The sequence below is a fragment of the Zonotrichia albicollis genome, chromosome 8 (genome assembly GCF_047830755.1).
Source record: "Zonotrichia albicollis isolate bZonAlb1 chromosome 8, bZonAlb1.hap1, whole genome shotgun sequence".
Lineage (NCBI taxonomy): Eukaryota > Metazoa > Chordata > Aves > Passeriformes > Passerellidae > Zonotrichia > Zonotrichia albicollis.
The window spans coordinates 31,119,561-31,144,017 of NC_133826.1; the positions used below are offsets into that span (position 1 = coordinate 31,119,561).

Here is a 24,457-nt window from a genome sequence, read left to right on the forward strand (position 1 = left end):
CTCTCGTCTCTTTTCCCAAAGCCAAGGCCAACACTGCTGGGGTGCAGAGCAGCAGGGTTGGCAGGAATATAGGGGAGCAGGGGGAGCATAAAGCTGAGCTGGTGAGGGTAGAAGCTGGTGGTATGAAGGTGTCCTCTCCAACACCTCCTGGGCCCCTAGAAGCCCATGGGATCTTCAGGGATGTGTGGCACTGACCATGGCAGAGTGATCTGCTGTTGGTGTGCCAGGACAAACCGAGCATGTTGGAACAGGTTCCACAGAATCACAGAGGTGGAAGGAACCCTCAAAGATCATCAAAGCACAACTCCTGGCCCTGCACAGGACACCCCAAGAATCACACCAAGTGCCTGAGAGCATTGTCCAAACACTTCTGAAACTCTGGCAGGCACGACCACTTTCCCTGGAGAGCCTGTTCCAATCCCCAACCACCCTCTGGGTGAAGAACCTTCTCCTAATATCCAACCCAAGCCTTGCTGGACACAGCCTCTTGCTGCTCCCTCAGGGTCTCTTGCTGGTCACCAGAGAGGAGAGATTGGTGCTTCCCTAGTGAGGAAGCTGTAGGCTGCTGTGAGGTCTCCCCTCAGTCTCCTTGTCCAGGCTGACCAAGCAAAGTGACCTCCCTGCTCCTGGCATGGCTTCACCTCCAGGCCCTTCCCCATCAAACAGGACCCCAGGTGGGGCTGGGCAGGGCTGGTGACGTTGGCATGGGTGCCATCCCTGGATGGGCTGCCCAGGGCACCCAGTGGCACGTGCTGCTGGTATGTGGTGACTGCTGGAGAAACCTGTCCCAGCACATCCCACTGGATCAATCACCTTCCCTGAATGTGACTGCTCAGGCCGATGCTCCCTGCCCGAGGAGCTGAGCTCAATCCATTCCCCAGGGACCTGTCAGCGGTGTCAGTTGTGACACAGGCTGCTGGCAAAGAGAGGTCATGTTTTTATCAGGCCTTGCTAATCCCTATTTTCTCTCCACCTTTTTCCCCTGCCCGTGCATCCCTCAGCGAGGTGCTCATCAGGGATTTGATTGCTGCAGGACAAAGGGCAGCTTTCCCAATGTTTATCAGAGCACTGCTCTGTGAGCTGTGGCTCCAACCGTGGTGGCCTGGGCACCTCAGAGGCGCTGCTTGGGGCAGGACAGGCTGTCCTGGCCCTGGCCCGTGCCCACTTTGCCAGCAGTGCTGAATGCTGTGCAGAGGCTGGCCTGGGGTGTGCAGGCCCTGCCCGGCTCTCCCTGCACAGTGCCCTGAGCCCTCAGGTCCATGGTTCAGCTCAGGAGAGGGCAGAGCAGGGCATACACAAGAGGGACACCCCAAGGTGGGTTCCAGCACAGCTGGGAGCCATGGGGGTCAGCCAGGCTGCTTTCCCTGGAGCCAAAAGGACTGAAGCCAACCAGTCCTCGCAGCCTCACTTTTGCCCAAGCTGGAGGCTCCCCCAGAAACTTCTAAAGGGGTTTTCTGTCTGAGAGACTGAAACAGAAGGGTTTGCTTCCTTGCTTTGTCCCCGAGCACTTTTATGGCTACCACAAGCCCCTGCTTCCCCTTGAGGGCCCTTCTTGTCCCCTGCCCTGTCTTGGCAGGGCTGCTCTGAGGCCAGCAAGGAGACAGAGCAGCATGGAGGGGTTCCAGGGGAGGGGAAGGTGTGTGGGCAGGGCAGCGTGCTCCAGTCAGGGCTGTGTGGGGAGATTGCTGTCCTTCTGCAGCAGCACAGTCCATCAGGCCTTGGTGGAAGCTCAGGGGCTGCTGGTGTGGCCGTGGCAGGTCCCAGTGCCAGCAGGCGCAATGTGCAGGTGGTGCAGTCACTGTGCCAAGGGCAGCGAGGGCACACACGTGCGGTGCCCGGGCATGGCACTGAAGGGTGGGATGGGCAGACCAGAGGGGCAGGAGGACATGCTGATCCTCCCCAAAGTGATGGAGCAGCCTGGCAGCGTGTGGGCGTGCTGGGAGTGCACTGTGAGCAGGGCACTGGTGTGGCTGGGTGGCCCAAAAGGCAGGACAGCCTTGCCCAGCCCCACGGGGCACAGAGGGCACGTGGAATGGGATGTGTGTGCTCAAGGAGGTTTGTATTTGGAAACACAGCAGGGCAGAACCTTGCCTTGATCACAGGGGCCAGGGTTAATTACAGTGTGAAGTGGAGATGGGTACAATCAGCTGGCATCTCAGGGAGGCTGGATGGAGCAGCTGCATCCCTGAAGGCGCTGGCTATGAGTTAGGGTCGGAGGTATGGACATGCCCTTATTTTTACCCACTGGATTTCTTTGTCATCTTCTGTGCTGTTCAAACCAGAACTAATAGCCAGAGCTGTTTTCCTGGCTGTGCCATGCAGGGGGTTTCCATGGTACTCTATAGGTGCCAGTGCCAGCACAGGACAGAATCCCTTGATGTGTAGGAAAGCCCAGGTGAATCCCAAAAGTCTTTGACACCAATGGGAAAATGTCAGACCCTGGCATCTGCCACCATTTGGTGAATGGGAACAGAAAGCCAGGAATTTCAGCATAATATTATTATAAAGCAGAACTTGTATGAAGTCCCACTTTGCTCACACTGCAGTAATCTGTCCTGAGCTTAGCAATCAGTGCCTCTGCAGCTCAGCTTAGTGCTGAGCTTTTCCTAAACCCAGCCTTAGGCTACTCTTATAAGCTCTTATGGATGGAACAGAGCTGCCCAGGAAACCTAGGGCCCTTCCCAGCCAGCCAACCCACCTGACACAGCGCAACTCACCTGGCCCGCTCCTGGCTTCAAAAACCGTGCTTGGAAAGTTCTGTTATAACTGATTTTAGGACATATTTTAAAATACATTTTTTGTTCAGGCTTGGACAGGTCTCCTCCCCAGTGCAGGTGCTCTGCAGAGGAATGCTGAAGGGTCAGGCCTGGGGCAGTTGTGGTCCCGCTCCCGTGAACAGCCCCGGAATGGTTTCCGGAGCGTGTGCCTGCTCACCCAGCTATCATTTGACTCACAGACATAAACAAAAATCTCGCTGCTGAGGCCAGCAGGGCAACCTCTCAAATTGCTGGGCAGCTCTTGGGTCACGTCACGAGTTTTCCTGCCAGGTTAATTTGCTCCATGGGCTGGATTTCCTCCTCCGGCGGATGGATGTAGGAGGGAGCTTCCCTCAGCCTGGGCACCTGGGCCAACCTGTGTGGTGGAGCTGCTGCCGAGGCGCTGCTGTGATTGCCGTGCCCCTGCCCGGCTCTGCGGCCTCCTGCCACCCCACCACAGGCTGTGCCAGGCGAGTGGCAGCGCTGGGCACACCTCCCACTCACACCCTCGCCCTCACCCATCCCCGTGGCAGCTGCAGAAGCGTTGCCTGCAGGAGCCCTGGCTGCTGCTGGCAGCAGGCACGGCGCTGTGGAGCCCAGGAACGTGGGGACAGATCCACCAGCCTCTCTCTGTCTGTGACCTCTGCAGGCACAGCGCCTCGCAGGATCCAGCGGGGCTCTACAAACACCACCTGCCTCCTGAGGCTTTGGGCTCTCTCAGCAGGCCGTGCTGCTCACACCCAAGGCCACGGCACCAAAAGCCACCTGAGCTGAGGCCACAGGTTCTGGGAAGAGCTCCAGCACATACCAGGAGCATGCAAAGATCAACCGCAGCCTGTAGCTCGCCTTGCTCACCTCCGGGCCAGATAAGAAGGAAGATGATGTGTCCCATCCTTGTGATGCCAGGGATCTTTCAGGTTTTGACCCTAAGTTTTCTGACACGTGTCCTTTCAGACTGGCAGGAGTGCCTGGCAGGCTGGAGGCTTGGTCTGCCCTGCAGAGACAGCCTGGGGAAGATGGGTGACAGTGACCTCATGTGGCTCAGCACAGAGAAGGGCAGGGCCCTGCTGGGGCAGGAGCAGCCCCCACACCAGCATGTGCCGGGCCACCCAGCTGGAAGGGAGCTTGGCAGAGAAAGCCATGAGGGGGCTGGCAGGGAGCAGGCTGGGCAGGAGCCAGGCCAGGAACACACCTTGGCAGGGAAGAAGCTGGAGGGGGTCCTGGGAGCATTAGCTGAGGGCTGAGAGCAGACACAGGGAGGATCTTTCCCCTGCACTCAGCGCTGCATGGCCACACCTGGAGTGCCGCACGCAGCGCGGGGCTGGCCGGCAGCGGGAGAAACCCTGGAGAGTTCCAGAGGGGTCACTGCCATGGAGAAACCCTGGAGCATCTCTCCTGCGGGGCAAGGCTGGGCGCGCCGGGGCCTGCGCCGCCTGCGGGAGGCTCGGGGGGCGCGGGCAGCTCCACCCCGGCTCTGCGGGCCGGCAGGAAGCGCTGCCATCGCCGGGAGCTGCGAGGAGCCGCAGCCCCGAGCGGTGGATCCAGGGCCGGGCCGGGCCGGGCCGCGCGGGGGAGCTGCGGCCCCGCCAGAGGGACCGGCGGGACGGGCCGAGATCGGGCACCCTGGGATCCAGCTCCGGCATCCCGGGATCCAGCTCCAGCATCCCGGGATCCAGCTCCAGTATCCCTGGGGATCCAGCTCGGTTATCCCGGGATCCAGCTACAGCACCCCGGGATCCAGCTCGGGCATCCCTGGATCCAGCTGGGGCATCCCGGGCTCCAGCTCGGGCATCACGGGATCCAGCTCGGGCATCCCGGGATCCAGCTCGGTTATCCCGGGATCCAGCTCCTGCATCCCTGGGGATCCAGCTCCCACAACCCGGGATCCAGCACCGGCACCCCGTGATCCAGTTCCAGCATCGCGGGGCTCCAGCTCCGGCATCCCGGGATCCAGCTCTGGCACCCCGGGATCCAGCTCGGGCATCCCGGGATCCAGCTCTGGCACCCCGGGATCCAGCTCGGGCATCCCGGGATCCAGCTCGGGCATCCCGGGGATCCAGCTCGGGCATCCCGGGATCCAGCTCCGGCATCCCTGGGGATCCAGCTCGGGCATCCTGGGATCCAGCTGGGGCATCCCGGGCTCCAGCTCGGGCATCACGGGATCCAGCTCCAGCATCCCGGGATCCAGCTCCAACATCCCTGGGGATCCAGCTCCAGCATCCCGGGATCCAGCTCCAGCATCCCGGGGATCCAGCTCAGGCATCCCGGGATCCAGCTCCCACATCCCGGGATCCAGCTCAGGCATCCCGGGATCCAGCTCGGTTATCCCGGGATCCAGCTCCTGCATCCCTGGGGCTCCAGCTCCAGCATCCCTGGGGATCCAGCTCGGGCATCCCGGGATCCAGCTCAGGCATCCCGGGATCCAGCTCCGGCACCCTGGGGATCCAGCTCGGGCATCCCAGGGATCCAGCTCGGGCATCCCGGGGATCCAGCTCCCACATCTCGCGGGGTCCAGCATCTCGGGCACCCACCCTCCCCCGGGAGCCGCTCCCAGGGCACCCGGCAGCCTCAGGTGTCCCCAAAGGACAGGATGCGCCGCCTGTGCCGTCCGTCTGTCCGGCCGGTCTCAGCGCGCTGTGCATCCCAAGGAGCAGCCCCTGCACAGCCCTGACCCGCGGTGTTCCCCCTCGCAGGGGCCCAGACCAGCGCAGAGGGGCGAGGCACCAAGGACAGGCTTTCGGGTTTTTGCACTCACAGCTCCAGGCACAGCCATAGTCGTTGTCTGTCCTGAGACTTGAATTCCCTTTTGCCCAGACCTGGTGGTGTTCTTGTTGCACTTTGAAGAGCACTGTCTGTCGACCTGCATCCTTGGGCAGCCCTGGCTTTGCTTGAGCCTAATAACAGAGTGGAGTCAGCTCTGGGGATACTGGGGCCTCCTGCTCTCATCAAAGTTTGGGCCAGTTTCCATCAGCAAGACAGAAAAGCCAGAACCACACCTTCTTGCTCTGCTGTCCTCAGCAATCTGTGGATTTGTCTTGTTTTTTTCTTGAACGAGGAATATTCAGACTCTAGAGATGACTGCTCTGAACCCAAAGTGCCTGTCAGTTTCTCTCCTTGCCCCCCAAAGGACAGGATTAAATCTATCTTTAACCCAAACTAAACACCACCATAAGAAATGCTTTCTTCCCCTTCGAAAGAAAAGAAATCAGCAAGGTGTGTCAGTAACATGCAAAATCCCTCCTTTCAGTTTTGAAATAGCGCGGTCAATTTGTTTTCCTTCTGTTTTTCCAGCCTTTGGAAGCAATCATTGGGAAAAGGCCTCCCCAGTTTCAGGTGCTGTTTGCTCTGCAGCTCTGTGGGCTGGTGTCACTGCCAGCCTGGCAGTGCCATGGCTGCTCAGGGCTCTGGTGCCCCGTGTTGGTGTCGCTGCCAGCCTGGCAGTGCCATGGCTGCTCGGGGCTCTGCTGCCCTGGGTTGGTGTCGCTGCCAGCCTGGCAGTGCCATGGCTGCTCAGGGCTCTGGTGCCCCGTGTTGGTGTCGCTGCCAGCCTGGCAGTGCCATGGCCGCTCGGGGCTCTGGTGCCCTGGACCAGCCGGGCACGGGCTGGGCAAGCGCTGGCCTGGCAGCCCCAGGAGAGCCTGTGGTGGCAGAGGGGGTAGCTGAGCCATGGAAACAGAGGAGAAGGAGCCTGTGCTCAAGGGACCCATTATCCTTGAGAGAGGCTGCTCAGGGGAGTTTTTTAGAGACACCTTTGCCTCCCACTGCTCTCCAGCTGCCCAAGGCTGGCTGTCCTTCTCCTGCCAGCCTCCCTGGTTGCTTCCCCCCCTGCTCTGCTGTGCTCAGCGCTGCCGCAGGGACCCACACGGCCCTGGCCCCCTCTCCTGGCTTCCCTTCCCAGGGAGCCGGAGGAAAGGGAGGCACAGCGCCATCCCACACGAATCCTGAGGTCAGCATCGTCTGCCATCCCCTTGCCACAGCCGCTTCCTCTCTCACACGAGATGTTTTCTTTGTGTCTGGCAGCTCCATCGCTGCGGATCTACCGTGGGAGAGAGGGGTGGAATGGAGCAGCTGGAGTCCCCCTAAGGAGGGTGCCTGCTCTCAGGGCCGCAGGCACCAGATTTGGGGTGGTTTTGAGACCCTGCATTAGGGATTGGGGGCGCATGGCTTGTGCCTTGCTTCAGCAAGAGCTCACACGGCCTGCCGTGCCACTTGCTGTGCGTGTGACTTCTGTGGGCATGTTCGGAGGAAATGTGAGTCTGTGCCAGGCCTGGGCCATGGTGCTGGTGCGTTTGTAAGGGCACCTGGGGTTCCCTCCTGCGTGGGCGAGGCCCAGCCATGTCACGGCGGTGCAGAGATGTTGTGCCTGCGCGCTCCCCGGGAACGGCGTGTCCTGAACACTTCCTTTTGGCAGGAGGTGCACAAGGATACAGGACTGCCAGAGCACAGCCTGAATTTCACTGAGCACACAGAGGTCCACACTCATGGCTGGGAGCCTTTCTTGGAACATGCTGCTTGTGTGACCCCAGTGTGGGCAGTGCGACTGAGAGCCGTGCCATCGGGACCATTTCCCTGCCATCCAAAGGATGGAGGGTGAGAGCTAGGCTGTTTCTGGAGCTGGAAAAGAAGCCAGACAGGCCGTCAGGATGGCTCTCCGTCCGCCCCAGCTCCCTGGCACACGGCAGGGATGGGATGCTCAGGCTCGCCGGGTGCCGACCGGCAGCGCAGCCCTTTGGGGAGGCGGGTGGCGGCCCCCAGAGCAGCCCCGTGTGCCGGGGCTCCCCGCAGCCCGCTCCGGGCGGGCGGTGCAGGTGGGAAGCGCCGCCCGGGGTTCGTCCCGCCGCCCAAGGGGAAAGGAGCGGGAGAGGGGCGGAGGGAGGAGCGGAGGGCGGGAGTCGGAGCGGGAGGGAGGGAAGGAGGAGGAGCGGGGCGGGAGCCCGGGCCGGCCCCGCCCGCCCCGCCGCTCCGCACCTGAGCGAGCAGCGGCGGCTCCGCGCCGGCCCCGGCCCCGGCCCCTCCGACGCCCGCCCATGGCTCGGCCGCTGCCGCTGCTGCTCTGCCTGGCCGCGCTGGGCGCCGGCTGCCGGGCGGAGAGCCAGCCCGCCGGCACGGCCGGGCCCTCGGCCGAGCCGCTGCAGGACGAGGCGGACAACCAGGAGAACATCCTCTCGCAGGTACCGCGGGGACTGCGGCAGCTGGGCACGGCCGGGCCGGGCTGGGCGCGCCCTGCGGGGCGCTGGCCGCTGCTGCGGGCTCGGGGTGCTCGGCAGAGCCGGGTGCTCCTGAGCGTGGACTTCTCGGCAGTGCCGGGTAGTGCTGTGCACACTCTGGGTGATGCTGGGTGCGCGCTGTCGGTGGAGCTGGGTGATGCTGCGCACACCCTGGGAGATGCTGGGTGTACGTTCTCGGTGGAGCTCAGTGATGCTGTGCACCGGAGGAAGTTCATCACGGAGGGCGCAGTGAAATCACTGAAGCCCATCAGGGAGCACTTCGCAGACTCCATCCTATCATTTCTCCGGGGGGACTCAGAAAAAGGGAAAGTCCTTGAGAGGAGAATTGGTGGGGCCTCTTTGTGTGCCGAGGGGAGGGATCCGGGCTCTTTCCCTGCCAGTGGGATGCGGTGGAGGTTTCTGTTAGATTTGGCTGATCAGGCAGCGTGTTATTATCTGCCCTCGGAAATGGCTAACGCAGAGACTATTGCAAATGTACCGCCAAAGTTATTTTTGTGCTTGGGCTTCCAGAAGCGCTGTCTGCAAATCTCCGTAAAGGAAATTCCTGGCATTGTATAGGGCTAATCAGAAGTACTGCTTCACCACCAGGTTACGCTGCTTGTAGGGTGACTTTCAGTCACTCTTCCAATGTACCCTTGCCGTGTTGGCCTGTGTAAAACAGTCTTGCTCTGGGTAGCAGGTGGCTTATTGGGTCTTTTGCACACAGAGCATTAAAAGAAAGCAGAAAAATTAAAAACTCTTGTATTTAAAATTCAAAGCAGCATTCTGCGCACAGTGCAATAAAAAACACAAAAAAGAACCAACTGAAGGAAGCCAGTTTTTATTCCCCTTGTCGGCAGCGATTAGCTCTGCGCTCTCTAGAAAGCTCCTTGGCTTGGCAGATTCTGGAAGAGCTGGCCAGTTTCCTTGAGATTCGGGGTATCCAGAGTGTCCTTGTTTGGACCTTGGGCTCCGGGCCGTGCCTGTCCCGGGGTGTGCGGAGGTCAGGAGGTTTCTCACTGCCGGTGACCTGTGCTCAGCTGCTAGGTGACTACGACAAGGTGAAGGCGGTGTCCGAGGGCTCCGACTGCCGCTGCAAATGCCTGGTCAGGCCCCTGGGCCGCGGCGCCTGCCAGAGGATTAACGAGGGCGCCTTCAGAGCCGAGGACTTTTACACGGTGGAAACCATCACGTCAGGGCCCAGCTGCAAGTGTGCGTGCGTGGCCCCCCCCTCAGCTCTCAACCCTTGCGAGGGCGACTTCAGGCTGAAGAAGCTGCGGGAGGCAGAAAGCAGCGACCTGAAGGTAGGAGAGCAGCTTCGGCTCCTGGCTCTTTGGGGACAAGGTCATCTTATGAACCCTTTTTTTTTTGCTGAGCTTTTTCTGAAAAAAACCTCTATTTCCTAACATTTTTCTTAAGTCGTCTCCTAGCTATATTTATATCTGCATGTTTGGTATAGAAAGCAAGCTCAGCTTAAGGGACTGAGTCGAGCAGCTGCAGTGGATGATTCACTTGATTCATCCTGTGCTGCCTGGGGTCCACTGTGGCTTTCTGTGCTGAGAGCCCATTAGGGACTGGGCTGCTCCCTGCCCCCTGTCCAGCTCCAAATGTCCCTGGAGGACAGCTCTGTTCTCCTCAGCAGCTGCCAGATCTTTTTTCTGTTGCCGACAGGGACTCCCAGGGACCCACGCAAAAAAGCTGATTTGGCTTCCACGGCCCAAAAGCTGCTGATGCGTCAGCGTGAGGGTGTGATGCACAGCTGGCTGATGGCAGGATGGATTTGTTGTTTCAAATGCTGACACTTCTCTACTATTTAGTATTTTATCTCTCTAGTAATACATACTTCTTTTCCAAAAGTCACAGTGCTTGTTTTAAGTACTCCTGTAGTACTTTTACTGGATACTTCCTTTTGCTGGTGTAGCAGCTGGCAGCAGACCCTGCTGGGTTTTCCAGTTTGCCTCCTGTGCCACTGGCTTGGTCCAGGCCCAGTGAGTCCCTGGAGTGGCAGGTTGAGTGCTGGTGGCACTGGTGCCCCTGAATCCTTCTAGGGTGGGAAAGGGGTGGCGTGCAAGGTGCCGTGGGGCAGCTGCCATTGAGGCCACCACGATGGGCTTGTTCTAATTAATTTGGAGCTTGAGGATGTGTTTCATCTTACCCGACTGCAGACAGTTAGCAGCTTCTTGTCCAAGCTCTCCTGCAGCTAGGGAAGATAAACAGGCACAGGCAAACAATCCATCATTGCAGGGAAGGATGACTCCCAGTCTGGAGTTGTTTGATGGTCTGGGGAAATGCCAGGAGGTCCCACATGGCCTTAGATGAGAGTCTGAGCTCTCTGTGGTGAGGGGAGGGGACACCCCGAGGCGACAGAGCCACCCCTGTGGTCCCTTGTGGGGAAGCAGGCAGAGCTCCTGCACCAGCAGCTCCCAGCTCCCTCCTCATCCTCCTCCAGGAGGAGCAGAACTCCTGAGCAGAGCTCCTGGCCGTCCCTTGGCTCCGGCAGCGCTTCCCAGCGGGCGCTGCTCGCAGCCAGCTGTGGTGTGAAAGGCTGTCTGCCTGTCTGTGTGTCTGTCTGTCCTCTAGGAACTGGCCCCAGCTGCCCCCCTCCCTTCACAAGGGCCGGTGGCCAGGCAGCTGCACAAGGTTTATCCAAACACACACTTGGGGTGTTCTTGCTGCCAGCGTCCAGCCCAGCAGCTGGGCAGCAGGACTGCCCTCCCTCCAAGCACAGAGCCCCTCCTGGGGTCAGGATCGCTGGGAGCAGCCCCTTCTTGTAGGACAGGCTGGGAAGAAGGAGAGAACACAGCTCCAGTTCTTAAGCTACTCATGAGGAGCAGCTCCCACAACTCATCAGTGAGTGAACCCCTCAGCTCTAGCAGCCCCAAAGGGTTTTGCTCTCTTTGCTGGTCCAACAAGCATTGCTCTTTCCCGATGCAGCAGCTGGAAGGGCACAGGGTCATTTGTATGTTGAGTTTTACCAGGCTTTCTTATGATCTGACACAACAGCCCTGGGTACTCCATGTGTGGGAGAGCTGTGGGAAGGTCCCTCCCTTGGGTGGGCTGGAGGATGAGTCCCTGAGGGAATGATGAGAAAGAGCGAGACATCCAGGCAGCAGGAACACAGCCCAGGGCAACCAAGCTCCGTTGAATGCCTGCACTGGGCTTTCCAGCTGAAGGCTTCAGTCCCATCTGTGCCTTTAGTAAGGCCCAATGGGAATTCATGGACCATCAGACCATGGGAGCCAAAGTCCACAGTGGGTGACGGGAGGGAAGCAGTGAGTTCATAGGAACATCAGTGTGGTCTTTGGGGAAGGTTGGCAGGGAGGAGCTTTATCTCAGATCTGTGAAATGGCAGCAGGCTGTCTGCAGGCACAGCGCGAGTTTTGGGGCTCTTGGTGCAGAGTCAGTGCGAGGAGGCTGTGCTCAGGATCATCTGCAAGGAGGTTAATGCAGTCTGCAACCTTTGTGCATTGATGGAAATTCTCCAGCCTGGAGGGAGAGTGGTTGTCTCCAGTGGCTGTCTGGCAGGCAGTGTGCATTGTATCGGCCGTCTCCATCCAGCTCTCAGTGGAAAGTGGATGCACAGCCATAAAACAGCTCTTGTCTCTTAATGCTGTCATTTTATCTGGCCCAAAAAATCTTTCCTTTGCTGTCAGCTCCACAGGGAGGTTGCAGAGGCTGGGGTGGAAACTCCAAGTGCTCCCAGCAGTGCTGCCTGTGATTCTCCCATGTTTATGAAGCTCTGCTGACCAGTTTGTAGCTGCTGGGAGAAAATGTCACCGCCCTGTAGTAATTCCTATGCACTGAAAATCCTGCTCAGCCATCGGGGTTGTAGAATCCACAGCACCACGCTGGACACGTGGGGACACATGGGGACACATGGGACCAGGAGGAGGTGGCCCAGGAACCCTTCCCACCAGCCATGCCGTGCTCAGCACTGTCTTCTGTGGCACAGCACCCGAAACTGGACAAAATGCAGAACAAGGGCTCTCCTCTCCAGATCCCCAGGGGTGACCAAGGGCTGATGCTGGGCAGGACACAGGCACAGGGGTGACTTAAATACAGGGTGTCTGTGAAATGGGTGGCTGCAAGAGAGAGCAGCATCCCTGTGATAAAATTGTTCTTCAGAAAGGCAACTGTTGCCAGGCTGGCACAGAATTTCTATTTCTTCACTCTCGCAATTTGAGAGTATTTTAAAACTTTTTAACAAGTTTCTTCTTGTTCCAGGAAAAAGAGCACAGGATGGCATGAACTCAGAGTCTGATCTCAAACTGAGCTGCCTTTTCCTTCTTGTCTCTTTTGCTGGCAGTCCCATCACTGGTGGAGTAGTTAAGCCTTTGAGCTTGTGGGAGAGCCTGCCTAGAGCTGGCAAAGAGAGCAGCATTTTACCTTGTTCTGCTACTGATCCCCAGCACCCAGAATGTGCTCCTGGAGCCCTGAGGCTCTGTGGAGGTGGCGAGCATCACTCTGCAGGCCATGCTCTGACCAGGGCAGCAGGGCTGTGGAAGGGAAACCTTGCCTGTTAATCCAAATTCTTGCACTCAGGTGGGGTGCACTTGACTTTTTGGCTGAAGAAGCTCCATGGGGGTCTGTTAGAGCAAGTGCTGCTGCCTGACTGTTCTCCCCTTGCCTTGCAGCTCTCCTCCATCGTCGAGATGCTGGAAAGTGCTTTTTATGGCTTAGACCTTCTGAAGCTGCACTCAGTCACGACCAAGCTGGTGGGTCGGGTGGAGAGGCTCGAGGAGGTGAGTCCTGCTCTCCTTCAGTGCCCTTGCCCTCGGTGGGACGGACCTCCAGCCAAGTTCCTGCTGCCTTTGGTGCATTCAGAGCCACGTTGCCTGGGAAGAAGTGTCAATTAACTATTTGGCTGAAACTAAACCAGACCAGACTTGGGTGTCTGGACCAGACCTGGTCACAGGCAGTGCTCAGTGCATCCCCATCCCACCAGCCTTGCCTGACCCTCTCCAGCTCTCGCAGTCCCTCAGGGTTTACACTGGGAGCGGGGTCCCAGCTGTGGCCTGGGCAGGAGCAGCACCTCCTTTGGGTCAGAAGGCCCTGCTGTTTCGTTTTTCCTCTTCTCAGTTTTACTTGCATGCTGGTGTGATGGTTGCTCTCAACCAGGAGCTTTTGTGCTGTTTGATGTGGGGGCGAGGTTCGAGGCTGGTGCTGGGGTACACTCAGCAGGACTGTGGGGAGCCAAGGAGCTCGCATTCCTGAAGGACCAAGTTACGTCTTGGCCTGTGTTAAAACAGAGCAGAACCCTCAACCTTCCATTTAATTTTAGAGCAGACTTCCAGTGAAATAATTTTCACTTCCATGCAGTTTAATATTTCTTTGGCTAGCACAGCGTAGGGTTTGCAGTTTAAGCTCTGCTTGGCTGTGTAGGAACAGGTTGCCAGATTAAATAGTGTAGTTTTCTCCCATGGTCTGTATCTGGGGCGGTAATTCCACATTCTTGTCGGAGTGGAGCAGTCCTGTTTGTCTCCAGCCAGGAGCTGAGAGGCTGTGATTTATAAAGCCAAAATTCCACTTGCAAAGCGTTTCGGGAAGGCACGGCGTGCTCCGTCCCGGGGTCAGGAGGGAGGCTGCTGAGGGGAGCACAATGCCTGGGGGCTTTGAGTTTCCAAGCATGGAAATTGACCCCAAAGGGGTTTTGAGGTCTGAAAATAACAAAGCACCAATGTTCCCCTTTGCAATCGCACCCTCTTCCTGTGGTTTAGTGCGTTCTTCAGTCATTACTTGGGTTTGCCAAGGGATTGTTTCGGGTGGTGTTATCAATGAACTCTGCCCCAGTATCAAAGTGGCCCTGCCTACCAGCTGTTTCTGCAGGGGGGTTCGGAGCCAGCAGTGCTGGTGGCACGCTGGGCACGTGGGGTGGCCTCTGCAGCCTGGTCACTCTGCTCACAGCCTGTCACAGGCAGGCAGGTGGGCAGAAAGCTCCCTAGGGCTGACGGAGTTTGGCCTGGGATGGAGTTGTAGAGGTGTAGGAGCAAGGAATTCACAGGGGTCTCTAATTTCCCAGAAGGGAGGGTGCAGGATCATGTGAAAGCAGCTGAAGCTTCCTGCAGGCACTTGGACAGGATGGAGAAAGGCAGGAGAGGCCTTGGTTAGAAGGAGATTGCCCAGTGCTTGGGGCAGAGCCCAGCTGATGCAGACAGCAGGTGTGAAATGCCTCCTGCTGCTGGCTTAGCACGGGAATTCCTGTGGAGAGGATGTGGAGGAGGATCACAGCCTGCACCGGCCTGGGCTCTGACAGCAGGGACAGCTGAGATGCTGAACTGGAGCCTGGCATGGCTTCAGAGCATCGCCCTCCCGGGCCGGTCGCTTTTGGCAGCTGCTGCCCTGCATAGCAGCTGGGCAGCCTCAGCAGCATCACAGGCCAGGCTTTGGTGCTGCCTCTCTGCTCAGGGGCAGGCAGATTTCAACCTTGAGCAGGTCACAAGCCAAACATGACACAGGAGAAGCGGTAAGGGCACAAGGCTGTTGGAATCAGTCATCCTCTCCAAAGGAGGATGGTGTTGAGAGCTGCTGCTGCACTGCTCCTGGGAGAGCATCATGAGAGTCCCTGGTCCTCTGCTTACAGCAGCAAAATGCTTGCTGGAGAGTCCCTGTGTCATTGGACTCAGCCTCAGATATCCTGGTAAATCGGTGACTCACGATTCTTGGGTAAAGCCTGGGAATTCAGATGCCTGTGGAAGGGGCTGGGGGTTAACCCTCTGGTTTTGCAGGGCTTGGAAGGTTTCATGAGTTCTTTGCGGTACAACAAGGTATTTTAGACCAATGGTGTTGGTAGATGGAAGGAACTTCCAATTCTTGGTCCATGGAGTGCCTTCTCTATTGAGGCAGCTCCTCTCCTTTGTTTTCAGCCCACAGCTGTCGCATCAGCTGGCAATTTTGAGATCACAGATGGAGGTCACGGTGGTTTGAGGAGAAATTAATGATGGAACAGATTGAAAATGAAGGATCAGGGTAACCACCCCCAGTGTCTGTGCTAAAGTGCTTTGACTGATGTGTCACCTATCCAAAGCAGTTGCTGTTTGAGGTGTAGAAGCCCAAGGAGTGATGAGCAGAGACTGCAGCACTCCCTTGGGTACGGGCTGTGTCTGTGGCTGGGGACTGAGAAGGGTGAAGGGCTTTGCCTGCCAGGGGAGTTGCAACCAGCCCCAGCTCTGTCCCTGTCACAGGGCAGCTCTCTGAGCATCACTGGCTCTTGTCCTGCTCCCAGATTCTCAGATTCTGTGGGAGCAGAGGGTGCTGGGGAGCAGCAGTCCCTGAGTGCAGGCACTGTGTGGCCAGGCCAGGAAAGTGGGATTAATAAACGCAAGATGAACTTGCTGCCACAGGTGAAGGGCATCAGGGTCACTTAAGGTGTTTCAGCTTGTCTTTTCCTTTCGTCAGCTGGCCAACGTGGCTGAGATGGGGGTTGAAGAGCCTCAAGGCCACTCTCCCACGCCATGGGAACCTGCAGCAAAGAGTGGATCTGGGATATGTACACCAGGGATGGGGTTCCTGGATCCCACTGGGGTCATGGGCTTCTTAGCAGCTGAAGTGCCTAGCCTCATGGAGAATCCCCAGCTGTGGGCCCAGGATGGCAGCACAGAGCTCCGGGGCTGTGGTTTGGGGCCACAGAACATCCCTTGTGGTTAAAGTGTCCTCTCCTGCTTTCCTAGGGCATGTCCAGGAACCGGACGCAGGAAGGCCAGCGGGCCGGAGCCAGCGGGGAGGAGGCTCTGCAGGATCCCCCTGGCAGGGCAAACTGCTCCAGGCTCCTCAGCAACAGCCTGGCCGACATCGAGGGCTCTCTGCAGCGGGACGCCGAGGCTGCCTACGCCCACTCGGAGGTACAGCTCGGTGGCGCTGCTGCTGCCCACGCAGCCCTGCGGTGGCTTCTGCATGTGGGCCTGCCCCGGGGGATCTCTCCTCGCTGCAGTGACCCCGTTCATGCGCCTCTGACTGCAGGCCGTGTGCCTCGGCACAGCCCAGCTGTGCTGCGATGGGATCTCGGTGGAAGCAGGGGGAGCTTGCTCCCTCTCGGCCTCCCCCCTTCCCACGGGGTTGTTGGTTTTCGAGGTCAGCGGTGGCTGAGCTGCTTGGAAAACGTGATGTCATTGTGGGGCCGGCTGGGAAGCGCTGGGAAACAGAGCCTTTGATTAGCAGGGCTTGGGGCTCGGTGGAGGGACAGCCTGTCGCCGGCCTCCCCTCCCTCCAGCCGGGCAGTCGCCCCTCCACCACCAGCCCCTGTGTCTGGTGGGCTCTGGGCAGGGGCTGGGCATCCCCTGGCTCTGGCACCCAGCACCAGACTGGGGGGTCCCCGTGGGTCTGCCCAGCATGGGGACATCCTTGCCTGGGGCAGCAGTTTCGGTGCAGCCCCAGAGAGATGTGAGCGGGGTGTTTTGGGAAAAGGTCTGTCCAGGGTGTCCTGAAGTCCTTGCTGCTTCAGTGGGACTATCTAGGATGGCCCATGCTCCTCTGATCCCTGCTGGGCAGCTCCTGGAGGGTCCTGCCCTCACCCCAGTGTCCCTCTGCAGGGCAATAGGAGGTGTCTGGCAGGGGGGAACAGTTAGTGCATAATTTCCAGCTCAAGCAGGGGTGCTCAGCTCCTGAGGATGGCAAGAGACTGTGCTTGCCCTCCACCCCTGCTCTGCAGATCCTGTGTGGGGATGGGCTCCCCAAGCCCCTGGGGACAGTGCTGGGCTCCCACACGTGCACTGTGTGTCAGCAGGGAGGGAAATGGCACCAAGTGAGCTGTGCCAGCACTCCCTGCCCCAGGGAGAGCCGTGCCCAGGCAGGGGTGTCCGGCTGTGCCCCCAGCCCCTCTCCCCTGCTCCCACACCATGAGCTGAGCAGCTGCTGCCTGCTGGAGAGGAGCCAGCCCCAGCCAGGCAGGGGAGCAGACCATGGGGCTTTTATTACCCCGAGTGACCTCATTTCCCAATATTCCCCTTTTCTCACTGCTAATTGCAGCAGGGCCCATCTTGTCAGCCAAATGGGCACCGCTTCAACCCTCAGGCTGGCTTTTCGATTTTCTTTAATGAGATGAAATCCTTCAGACCTGAGCTGTGGCAGCTGGTCCCTGCCCTGGGGGGGTTCCTGGTCCCTGCTTTGGGAGGTTCCTGCTCCTGCTGGGAAGGTGCCTTCAGCCTTTGTGAAAGCTCAGTGCACATTGCACATTGTGCAGATCAGCCGCTGGAACCAGCCCCTGGCATTCCAGGGAGTGACCCTACTTCTCCTGCCTGCCCTGCACCCCACAGTGTGTGCCTTATGGAGCCCTGAGTCCCAGAACTGCAGGGTGGCACCAAGGACATGCAGGAGCAGTGCTGGTCTGAAGGGCTTCCCATGACAAAATGGACTGAGGGAGACCCTGAGGAAGGAGGGAGCTCAAATCCTTCTGCCCAGCATGGGGCTGTGCAGCCTGACCTGCCCTTTCACCAAAACATAGCATTTCTAGCCTATCTGGCAACAACCTCCTATGCCTCTTCCAGGGGAAATATGAAGAAAGATTCCTGAAGGATGAAACCATCTCCCAGCAGATCAACTCTGTGGAATCCCTCCCGGAGCTGCACCTCTCTCTGGAGGAGAAGAAGCCTGAGCAGCTCTTGCAGAGGAAGCTGCGGGTGAGGAGCCGGCCTCCTTCCAAGCCCACCATTGTCCGAGGGGTCACCTACTACAAAGCCCAGTCCACCGAGTCAGAGAACGACATCGAGGAGCAACGTGAGTTGGGTATGCAGCCATGGTGGGATGGTGGCTGCATCCCGCAGCAAAGCCAGTGCCTCATCTCCTGGGAATGTGGGGGCAGAGTGTGTGGGAGCACAGGGGCAGGTGGGACAGCTGGTACCTCACTGCTGTGCAGCCTTTGAGCTGTACCTGCAGGGCAGCGTAGCATGGGTATTCCATGGAAAATCTCTGATAGCTAAGGAAATAGCTCACTTCTTTGGTTCAAAACACCCAGCATCAACACCTTTCCAGAAGTAAATGGGGGTTTATTCAATATGCTTGTGTTTCAAACCCGCCTGCCCGATGGCATCCCGGGAGGATTGTGCAGTGTTTGCTGCCGTGGAAGGCAGTTCAGGGCTCGTGGCCCAGGCTGGGAGCAGGGGATGAACCCTCACAGACCAGCGGGGCGGGCAGCACGGGCAGGGCAGAAGGGCAAGTGCCCTCGCTGTGCAGACTGGCTCAGCAACGACATCCAGCCCTGCCCTGCAGGGGTTTGGGAGCTCCTGGAGATAAGGAGGAGCAGAGGGTGCCCGTGCTGGCTGGGGAATCCCAGTGATCCCCGTGCTCCTGCTTTGGATCCTGGGTTAGGTGAGTGGGATCTGGTTTGGAACGCAGCTGGGTCTCCATCCTGCCCATTCTCTGGGAGGTGGCAGGGCAGAATTGGTTTCTGTCACTCTACCTGGCCCGAGGTGGTGGATGTCACTGTGATGGGGCCTCACTCACCTCCTGACATGGGCACTGTCAGCCTCAGGGCACGTGGAGAGGGAATGCAGGTGGATTTAGTACCAGCCAGCCTGCAGCAGTGCCCAGGGAGCCGGTTGGAGGGGCCTGGCTCCCCTGGCTGCAGGCCTGACACCTGTGCCTGTGTTTGGCAGCAGACGAGCTCTTCAGCGGGGACAACACGGTGGATCTGCTGATAGAGGACCAGCTCCTGCGGCCCAGCAGCAGGGCAGGCGAGCCCGTGAGAAAGCCCTCCCCAGTGGGGTGGCCGCCCACCCCTGGCATAGCTCCCACCACCATGCCAGCTGCGGGCACTGCTGTGACACCCACGGTGCCGCTGTCCCCTGCCACGCCAGAGCCCACCGCCGTGAACTGGCTGACCCCCACCCCGGAGGCCGTCACTGCCCCGGCAGGGCTGGCACAGGAGGGGACCCCACAGCTGCCAGGCACAGCCAGCACAGGGGTGGCCACAGCCACAGAGAACTTGCTCGTGGCCACCCCCACTGGAGGCTGGGGTGACACGGAGTCCAGCCCGGGAGCTTGGGTCCAGGCAAACACCCCCGCAACGCCGGTGAGCCCGGCCATCCCTGCCACGCCAAAGGAGGGCCTGGAGGAGGAGGACATCAGGAACATCATTGGTGAGTGCCTGCAGCTGCTGCGCCCATCCAGCTTTGTGAGGAGGGGCTGGCTCGTGCCCACAACACATCCTGATAAGCACAGCACACCTGGATTCGGTCACAGGTGGGAGGTGTCATGGAGATGGCACTTCACTGGGGTGCCAGGTTTAATTTTTAACTCTGGAACCTACTGTAGTTTCCTCCCACCTTTAGGGGTTGGGTTGGGCCGAGCAAAAAGACACGGGACCTCAGATGGTCAGCAGCCTCAGCTGGAGCAGGGACATGGCTGAGGCTGTGGGGAGATGTTTGTGGGGTCTGGCCAGCCCTGCTGCGCCTCACAAAGCTGCACCAGAGCCAAGGTGGCAGAGGGTACCTGATGGGTGAGCAAGGGGCTTGGGGAGGATGGTGCCTTCAGGGAGAGCATGGCCACCCTGCCTCTGGCCTCACAAGCCTTTCCTTGCCCACGCAGGGCGCTGCAAGGACACGCTGTCCACCATCTCGGGGCCCACCACCCAGAACACCTACGGGCGCAATGAGGGAGCCTGGATGAAGGACCCCCTGGCCCAGGAGGAGCGGATCTATGTCACCAATTACTACTATGGAAACACACTGGTGGAGTTCAGGAACCTTGACAACTTCAAGCAAGGTGGGTTTGCACCATCTCTGATACCATGCTAGCCACCACTGAGCTGATCCCCGTTCCTGGGGATGATCTGCCTAGGGACCTTCCACTCTTGGGTGCTGGCACCCGGTGTGCAGGGCAGAGAGCATGGGACAGCTCAGGCTGTGGATGGTGGCCAGGGAGGGAGTGTAGGCAGAGCTGTGGGCAGAGGTGCTGCTGGCATGGCCACTCACCCCACAGCAAAGGGAGGTCTCAGCAGCCAGGTGTGTCTGCCCTGCAGGTCGCTGGAGCAACTCCTACAAGCTCCCGTACAGCTGGATTGGGACAGGGCATGTTGTCTACAACGGTTCCTTCTACTACAACCGGGCCTTCACGCGCAACATCATCAAGTACGACCTGAAGCAGCGCTACGTGGCCGCCTGGGCCATGCTGCACGACGTGGCCTACGAGGAGTCCACCCCGTGGCGGTGGCGAGGCCACTCGGACGTGGACTTTGCCGTGGACGAGAACGGCCTGTGGGTCATCTACCCGGCCATCAGCTACGAGGGTTTCAACCAGGAGGTGATCGTGCTGAGCAAGCTGAACGCGGCCGACCTCAGCACCCAGAAGGAGACCACGTGGCGGACGGGGCTGCGCAAGAACTTCTACGGGAACTGCTTTGTCATCTGTGGGGTCCTGTACGCGGTCGACAGCTACAACAAGAGGAACGCCAACATCTCCTACGCCTTTGACACGCACACCAACACACAGATCATCCCCAGGCTGCTCTTTGAGAACGAGTACGCCTACACCACGCAGATAGACTATAACCCCAAGGACCGCCTGCTCTACGCCTGGGACAATGGCCACCAAGTCACTTACCACGTCATCTTTGCCTACTGAGACCCCCCCACCACAGTGGGGCACTGCAAGCCAGGGGCCACCAGCACCTTTTATTATTATTTTTATTGTTATTATTGTTATTTTGTACAAATTGAAGAGTAAATGATGGGTTTTGTTTCAAGCTGGTTTTTTATGGTGGATTGTAGATCGATCCCCAGGCCAGAAGCACTCCCTTTGTCTTTGCTGTATCCTTGCTTCTGATTTTCCTTCCCAGGGGAAGGAGGTCCTCCTTTGGAAGGGCAGGCCCGGCTCTCCTACCTAGGGAAGAGGAGGTGGCCCAGACACCGTCCTCCTGAGGATGTTTTTAGCTGGAGATGATCAGCAATACACCCTGAAGCAGTGCAAAGCTGCACGCACCAGGTCCCAGCGGGATGCTGCTGCCTGCCTGTCCTGGTGGAGGACCTGCATGTCCCATGGGAATGTCCCGTCTCTCAGGACCATCCTCCCAGCTGACGGCCAGCAGGCCCCTTGGAGATCCTGCTGTACATGGGGCTGCGAGCACGGCTCCAGCAGCCCCTGGTGCTGGTACTTACGTCAAGGACTGTCCCCTCCAGCCGGGGCTGTGCTCTCCCCCCTGGGGGGCTGGACGCACCCCGAGCCCTCACTCATGCCTGGAGGGAGCTGGCGGCAGGAGGGGGATGCTGTAAATACGTGTAGATGGCTTTTGTTTGTTCATCTTGTAACCCAAATAGTTCCCCTTGGCATTTGCTGGTGAAGGCTCTGCTCAGCTGGGCACTGGGCTGCCTGGGCAGGGGCTGGCAGAGCCCTCGCTGTGCCACTCCACCTCCTACATTCCCTCTCATGCCCATGCCCGCCCTGGTCCTGGACCACCAGGATCCCCTCAGAGAAGCACAGCCCTCGCCCTCCTGCCCATCAGCATCTTGTATTTACCTGCTGTCAGTAATAAAGGATCCAGTACCTTTGCAGCTGTTCGGGGCTTTCTTTGGCTCTGCTTCACCCTCTGGGTGCATGACAATGCACAGGGGTGTTTTGGGTGGGTTTTGGTTGGTTTGGGGAGAGCCAGTTTACACACCAGATGGGGACAAACTCCAGAGGGCTTTAGGCTGCTTGGGACTGCTACTGGGGCAAGGTGACATGCCATGTTCAGCCCTCATGGGCTCCTCTGGCAGGCTCTGGGTGAGCAGCTCGTGTAGGGTACCTGCTCTCCAGCAGCAGGAGGGGGACAGGGTGGATGTGCCACGGGCACTGCCAACACTGTGCCAGGCAGAGCCCACACTGCACAGCCCAAGAGATGGCAGACCAGGGCAGGTGTTCCAGTAGTTTGCCTAAGGAAAACAGTATTAACAAGCACAACAATGAAGTTACTTGTAATAAATAAAAGAAGGATTTTACTGCCTTCAGTAGTAGGGACACAGAGGACAGAATTACACAGCATGAGCGATGCTCTCCACCACCAGAGCCCAGGGCTGCTGACTGAGGATGTGGTGCTGCAGCAGCCCTTCCCAAGGTTGTGCCAGGCCCAGCCACCACCCCAGTCCCCTCCCCAGCTCCCTGGCAGCAAATGCCCCCAGAGCAGCCAGCAGCCCCTACCCACGGCTGCGGGGAGCCGCGTGCCTCTGGCTGGGGCACCGCTGGGGTTTTTATTTCTGACTGTTGTGAGCTGGCCCACAGTCAGGTGGGGCCAGGCCAGGAAAATGAACTGGTGTGAGCAGCACAGCCAAGCCCAGCTCCCTCCCAGCACTGCTGGGGACGTGGCAAAGGGCACAGCTTCCCCAAGGTGCTGCAAGGCACATACTGCACAGGGGTGTATTGCCCCTCATCCTCCTCCTCCTCACTGCCCCTGGAGCTGTCTTGCTGCGGGATCAACCTGTATTTCCTACCAGCCACACACATACATTAATAATAATTATAATAATTAATAATTAATAATTAATAACCCCATATGAGCCAGTTAGCACTCAAACCATGAAGGCAGCTGGCTGGCAAACTGAAGCTCATCATCCTCTTCGCAAAATGCACAGGGGAGAAAAAATAATGTAACAACATGCTGAAGTCATTATGCAATGCTGATGCTGTGCTGGCGGCTCGTCCCAGCTGAGCTCCAGCGTGCTGGAGCTCCTGGGCCCAGCTCTGGCCTGGGGCTCGGCTGACAGACAAGGAACAGTGAACAGAGCTCCATCTGCAATGGCAGCAGTGGGCTGGGGCCAATGGAAGCCTCCTGGCTGTCCAGCGAGTGGCTGGCTGTGCTGGTGAGGCAGACAGGGCTGAGTGTGTGTGACACATGTGTGGCTTCAGGAGAAGGTGCTGTGGCTCTGTCCCATGGAACTGAAGCATTCCCAGCTAGTGCTGCTCCAAGGGCAGTTGTTAGCTGTGAAAAGTATTAAATAGCACACACAAAAAACCCACGCAAACAAAAACCAGGAAGAAAAAAACCAAAACTCAAAAAACCTAAACTTTACAAATGCATCTGCTGCATGAAATCACTTCCTTTGGGGCAAGCCTTCAGCCGTGCAGCCACGTGGGCCGGGGAAGGCAGCAGCAGGATCCTGGAGAGCCAGGCAGGTGGGGGTGGGCAGTGCCTCATCGGGCAGCCCAGCCCCAGGGCAGTGGGGCTGTTCTGCTTGTAGTGCTTTAGTGGTGAGTGAGGGGCCCCAGCACCCTCCTGAGGGGCTGGGCTGGGCTGCTCCACCACACTGCTGCATCCCAGGGCTTCCTGCTGAGGGAGGCTGCATGGCAGGATTTGGGAGGGAAGGATGAGCAGTGGGGCTCTCTGGTCAGGCCCAGCACCTGAAGCTGGCAGCTGGACTTCTCCTGCTGCCCAAGCACACTGCAGGGAGAGCGGCCCCATCCCAAGTGAGGGTGTCTGCTGCCTTGTCTCTGGCTCATCAGCCCATCTCCGGCAGCCTAACAGGGACAGAAACGAAAACCAACCCACAATTAAGGACGGTGCATAAGCAGCAGGGATGGCCCGTGTCCCCCACGGGCAGGGGGCCCCCAGGACTGTCCCTGGCGAGGAGCCAGCCGGGCTGCGCTATCCCCGGGCCATGGGTGAGGTCAGGCACGGCTAAGGGGGCTGTCCCTGCTGTGCCCCCGTGCCAGGAGCCCAGCACCCGCCAGGGAAGGGCTCAGGCTGGCGGCAGGAGCTGCTGCGTGCGCTGCCTCAGGATCTACTGCAGGGATTTGACAATGGCCCTCAGGGCATGGGGCGTCTCTGGCACCGACGGGGACGAGCTGTAGAAGGTGTCGCTGTGATTTCTGCGCTGCTCTCGGAGGTATGGAGGGACAGATGAGCTTTTGATGTGGAGGATCCTGGTGTCCATCACTTCGCAGTCAATCTGCATCATCACCTCGTAGTCCTGCCCATTGATCACATTCTCTGCAAAAGTAAGGATAAAAAAAAAAACAGGTCAGAGTTAGCCCTGCAAGCTAGGGATCCAACAGCACTAAAAGCAGAGCTTTCTGGACTCCTTTTGGTCTGGAGCAGGAGCTGCAGTGGGGGAACTCCCTTTCTGCAGCTGCACACATGGAGCTCCATCTCACACAGCAGAGCCCCAGACTGCTCGTGACACCTCAAAGAGCCCAGACCACACTTAGCATGTGCAGTCACACCTAGAAATTAATGTCTTTTATTTCCCCTTCTTCATCTGCACATCATTACTGATGGAGTTTGCACTATTTAACATTCATTAGAGAACTGTTGTACTTGAGCCACTAAAGCATGGGAGTAATTGAAAATACGGTTTATTTAAGAAAGCTGAATGTTTCACTTTCTGTAACCCTCTTGACACTGGGGACCTTGAGACATTTCTTCACCAGTTTATTAACAAAAACCCTAAAATGTGATCTCTCAAAAGAATTAACTGTGCCTCATTCCCATGCTGACCTGGCTGTTGTACTTGAGTGATGTGGTGGCACTGGGCAAGGCCACTCCCTGACAGAGCCCTGGGCACAGGAAGACCTTGAGCAGCACACAGGACCCCA

General features: G+C 58.5%; 2 protein-coding genes across 5 annotated transcripts in view; one reads left to right on the top strand and one right to left on the bottom strand.

The window, feature by feature from the left end:
• Window positions 1–7,640: 7,640 nt before the first annotated feature.
• Window positions 7,641–22,476, top strand: OLFML2B (olfactomedin like 2B). 4 transcript variants are annotated; one of them, XM_074546523.1, is made up of 8 exons: window positions 7,641–7,927; window positions 9,004–9,267; window positions 12,598–12,705; window positions 15,631–15,801; window positions 17,443–17,680; window positions 18,550–19,032; window positions 19,481–19,657; window positions 19,914–22,476. In XM_074546523.1, exons 1-8 carry the CDS (start codon window positions 7,784–7,786, stop codon window positions 20,513–20,515), a joined length of 2,187 nt encoding a protein of 728 aa, XP_074402624.1. In that variant the 5' UTR covers window positions 7,641–7,783; the 3' UTR covers window positions 20,516–22,476. The 4 variants fall into 4 exon arrangements, with proteins under 4 accessions (XP_074402624.1, XP_074402625.1, XP_074402627.1 ...); XM_074546524.1 differs by having other exon boundaries at window positions 18,553–19,032; XM_074546526.1 differs by having other exon boundaries at window positions 17,443–17,671; window positions 18,553–19,032.
• ATF6 (activating transcription factor 6) overlaps window positions 21,838–24,457 on the bottom strand; it is a 72,364-nt gene continuing 69,744 nt past the window's right edge. Inside the window, exon 16 of the mRNA XM_074546522.1 lies at window positions 21,838–23,852. Coding sequence (XP_074402623.1) covers window positions 23,644–23,852 — 209 coding nt within the window. The 3' untranslated portion in view covers window positions 21,838–23,643. The remainder of the gene's footprint in view (window positions 23,853–24,457) is intronic.

Excerpts from the sequence above, each read along its gene's own strand:
- OLFML2B (XM_074546523.1), top strand. The coding sequence starts at position 7,784 with ATGGCTCGGCCGCTGCCGCTGCTGCTCTGCCTGGCCGCGCTGGGCGCC. Across the intron at positions 12,706-15,630 it reads GGGTGGAGAGGCTCGAGGAG|GGCATGTCCAGGAACCGGAC; the intron begins GTGAGTCCTGCT and ends CTGCTTTCCTAG. Across the intron at positions 17,681-18,549 it reads CGAGGAGCAACGTGAGTTGG|CAGACGAGCTCTTCAGCGGG; the intron begins GTATGCAGCCAT and ends TGTGTTTGGCAG.